Here is a 3,603-nt window from a genome sequence, read left to right on the forward strand (position 1 = left end):
AAATTGTATCCCATAATAGTGGAAAGGCAGCTGGAGCCAACCTAGTGCTATCACCAAGTAGCCAAAAGTACCTCTAACAAGTGTAGTTGCATGAGTTTTATCAGCTTCAATGGACCTTGAAGTTCCAAAATCTGACACTTTGGCTATGTGCTTCCCATCCAAATGTATATTGTTGGACTCGATGTCTCTATGATAGATGGGAATTGCGGCTGCCAAGTGTAAATATGCCAATGCTCCTGCTACTTCACTTGCTATTCTTAGTCTAAAGTTCCAAGTGAAGGAGAATGAATCATCTATCTAATTATGAATGAGGTTGGAGAGGGTGCCATTAGGGATAAATTCATAGACCAATAGAGGAACTTCTGTCTCTAAGCAATAACCCAGTAGTTTAACTATATTCTTGTGGTTGACTTGTTAAAGAACAATAACCTCATTAATGATTCAGTACCATAAAGCTTCTGTCGGTACCATGTTTTTACTTTATCTTTGGCATTAAATGCTTTTATCTAAATTAGTAGAACAATATATGGACTCTTTACAGGTTAAGTGCAATCCTATATAAAGCACATCAAAACCAACTAGAGAACTCTGTTTGCTTGGCAGAATAGTCAGCAGTAGTTGTTGACAAGAAATTCTAAAACTGAAAAAGAAGCTCCATTCATTCACAAGCAGGCCGTCATCATAGCTAAACAGATTTTCTCTCTTTGGCAGAGTGGACGAGAAGAAGATACAGCACTAGGACAATCTCTATTCAAAATAAGTAAATCTTGAAAGAGTTGCAAAAATTTCTAAACTTAAGCGGGGCTGTGATTTAAAACTTGGCCCTTCGCTGTGTCTATCCTGCATATAACTAACTTAATGCAAGTGTTCTACAAGTTACCTTTGCTGTGTTGAAAACAACGTTTTTGCAGTCTGCAAGAATGCTCACAGACCAAGCAGGAAGGAAATATGAATTCCCCTTGAATGTGACGTTGGCATCTACTTTCCTATCATAGTTAGCAAGAAAGGCTACACAATCGTTTGAAGTTTCATAGTACACATGTGCCTGATCAAACAAATTCATTCTGTTTTTTGGATAAATTCACTATTTTGGATAAATATACTGCATCCTTTGCCTATTTCCGAAGACATAAACTGTAATGATCATCAGAAACGTCTATTGCATACGTCCTCTTATGAAAAACTCTTTCTCTTATCACTACCCACCATTATAGTGGGGGCAATGGGGAAGAAGTCCTTGAATTAAATCAGTCGGTTCAAATGTTCAACAGAAAAATTGGCCTCAATCTACTGTTGTCCAACTCATTATAGGAATAGAAATATCAAGTCAAGAAACAGGTTCTTCATTTTCCTTTTAAACAGGAACCAACCAATATCAAATCTAAAATTACAGAATAAAAACTCTTCAGAAAATCCCTTCATTACACAATCAACAGATATTTACAGCACCCAACACTAAACTCAAATCCAAGCACAGACTGTGATAAGCCTACACATAATGGGCAGAAGACACATTAACAAACAGCCATTAGAAAGAAATGTTCGAAAATAAATGGAAAATATTGAGATCATTTACCTCAAATTATGCCGTGACAACCTTAGGTCTTGTTTTCCTTCTGATTCAGTCTTCAAATTCTGGCTTTTCCCCAAAATTCATGGTACTGGCTCAATTTAGGGATATTTACTATCTACTACTCTACTAAAGCTGCCCTATCAGCTTGGGTAGCTCTTTTTTTTCTTTAACAAAGATGATGGGAAAGTTTATTGAGAATGATACGTGCCTCATTGCTAAATTACAGAACCAAGAGTACCAACAGCTACCATTGGACAAAAATGAAATACCATATCTCAATGGAAATATTCATAAACAAGAGTTTGCAGTTTTGAGTAACATTAGGCCAAAATTACCTCTTGTTAGGAATCTCCATTGCTTGAAACTGAATTCAGCTGCACAGGGCAAACAATAACTTGTGCAGCATTTCAACCTAAATCATCTAAAATTGCAAAACTTTTATAACTTCTTCACTATGACTAGACACTTGTTCAAAAACCTCTCAAGCTCTGATGTATATACACTGGGAAAAGTCCGATAATGGTCAACATGAGGTGATGCACCAAAGTTGAATGCCCACACATTTTTCCCACTTCTCTTCTGTTCTTCAACAAATGACTCAACTGATGAGAATGGAATGACCTTATTAACTGTACTATACAGATAAAGATGTGGGCAAGAAGGCCTGTTTTTTGAAAGGACAGAGATTATCTTTGTCAACTGCTGTTTGACGTCGTTCAAGTTTAGGAGATAAGAGAAGAGCTTCTCAAATGCTGACAAAAGTAAGGTTTTAACGGACAGGGGCTCCTTTTCTCGCAACTTTGAGGTATCAACTCCACTTTCCAATTGATTTCTTCCTACAGCTACAACTGATGGATAAGATGATGAATTGTATTTCTTTAGCAGGGCTGCAGTAAATCCAGCAGCCCAGACCTTGGGATCTATATTAGCGTCACCTCCTGAATCAACAATAATTCCCTTGATTTTCTCCAATAAATCTGGCCTACTTTGCAAATTCTCAAGAATGGAACCATACCTCCTCAGATGCTTCGGATTCGACCCAAGCCATCCCAACAAAACTGCAGCAAAGATTGGCCCTTTATCCCCGATGACCCCATTTTCTCTAGGGTGAATTCCATCAAGAGCGTAATTCCAGTGGAAAGATTTAGCTTTTTGGTCAGAGAAAATGCGGAAGAAGGTTGAGGTGGAGAAGAATGAGTTGAGGAGAAACAGTGAAGAATTGAGGGAATGGGAAAAGCCAAATGGGGTTGTTGAGGGGTGGTGGGGAATGTGGGCGTTTGAGAAAATAATGGAGTGGTGATTTTGGGGGTTAATAAACGAAACTGCAGGAGTTGGAATTGGGCGATGATGATGATGATGATAGTAAGGAGGAGGAGAAGGAAGCAGTGTGGAAAAGGGCTTTAGAGGAAGCGGCTTTTGGAGAGGGACAAGGGAGTTGGGAAGATGGTGTCCGCAGGCAAAGAAAGAGGGAAATGAGTTTTGTCTGAAATTTGGCTAAGTGTTGAGTGTTTTTCTTCCAAATCAACTTTAAATGACGTCGTTTCTGCTTCTTTTAGAACCCCGCCTCTACTCTTTCAATTTTCAGCTTCCCGCTTCTACTATTGCACACTAAAAAATACGCCTTGTCTCTAAATTGTTGAACCTTTTTTAATAAAAGTAACGCCTTCTATCTCTTTTTCTTTTCCCAATCTTTGTGTAATTAACATTGTTTATTATGTTGAGCTTTTTCATTTCACAAGTTATATTAAAACTTTGGAATATGAAAATTTAGTATTTTTTGATTTTTTTCTTTTTTTTCTAACATAGGTTTTTTAGGATCTCTACAAAAAATAATGTTCAAAAACTAAAAGGCTTATTAAAAATATATTTATGATTCACAAAAAGACCTTTTAATGTAAATATTTTTGGTATCAATTTAATAATTTTTTCAATTATGCACGAATTGTGGTTTGACAAGACCAAACAATCTGTTTAGTTGATCAAATAACCAAAATGGTTTACTAATACATGCATGAAACACTAAATCTATT

The 3,603-nt window shown here is 36.8% G+C and overlaps 1 protein-coding gene across 1 annotated transcript; it reads right to left on the reverse strand.

The window, feature by feature from the left end:
- Positions 1–2,011: 2,011 nt before the first annotated feature.
- LOC140017004 (uncharacterized) lies at positions 2,012–2,670 on the reverse strand. The gene is made up of 2 exons (XM_072071348.1): positions 2,666–2,670; positions 2,012–2,555 (listed from the first exon to the last, which is right to left on the reverse strand). Exons 1-2 carry the CDS (start codon positions 2,668–2,670, stop codon positions 2,012–2,014), a joined length of 549 nt encoding a protein of 182 aa, XP_071927449.1.
- Between the last annotated feature and the right edge of the window lie 933 nt (positions 2,671–3,603).

This window comes from Coffea arabica, chromosome 1e, assembly GCF_036785885.1.
Source record: "Coffea arabica cultivar ET-39 chromosome 1e, Coffea Arabica ET-39 HiFi, whole genome shotgun sequence".
Classification (NCBI taxonomy): Eukaryota; Viridiplantae; Streptophyta; class Magnoliopsida; order Gentianales; family Rubiaceae; genus Coffea; species Coffea arabica.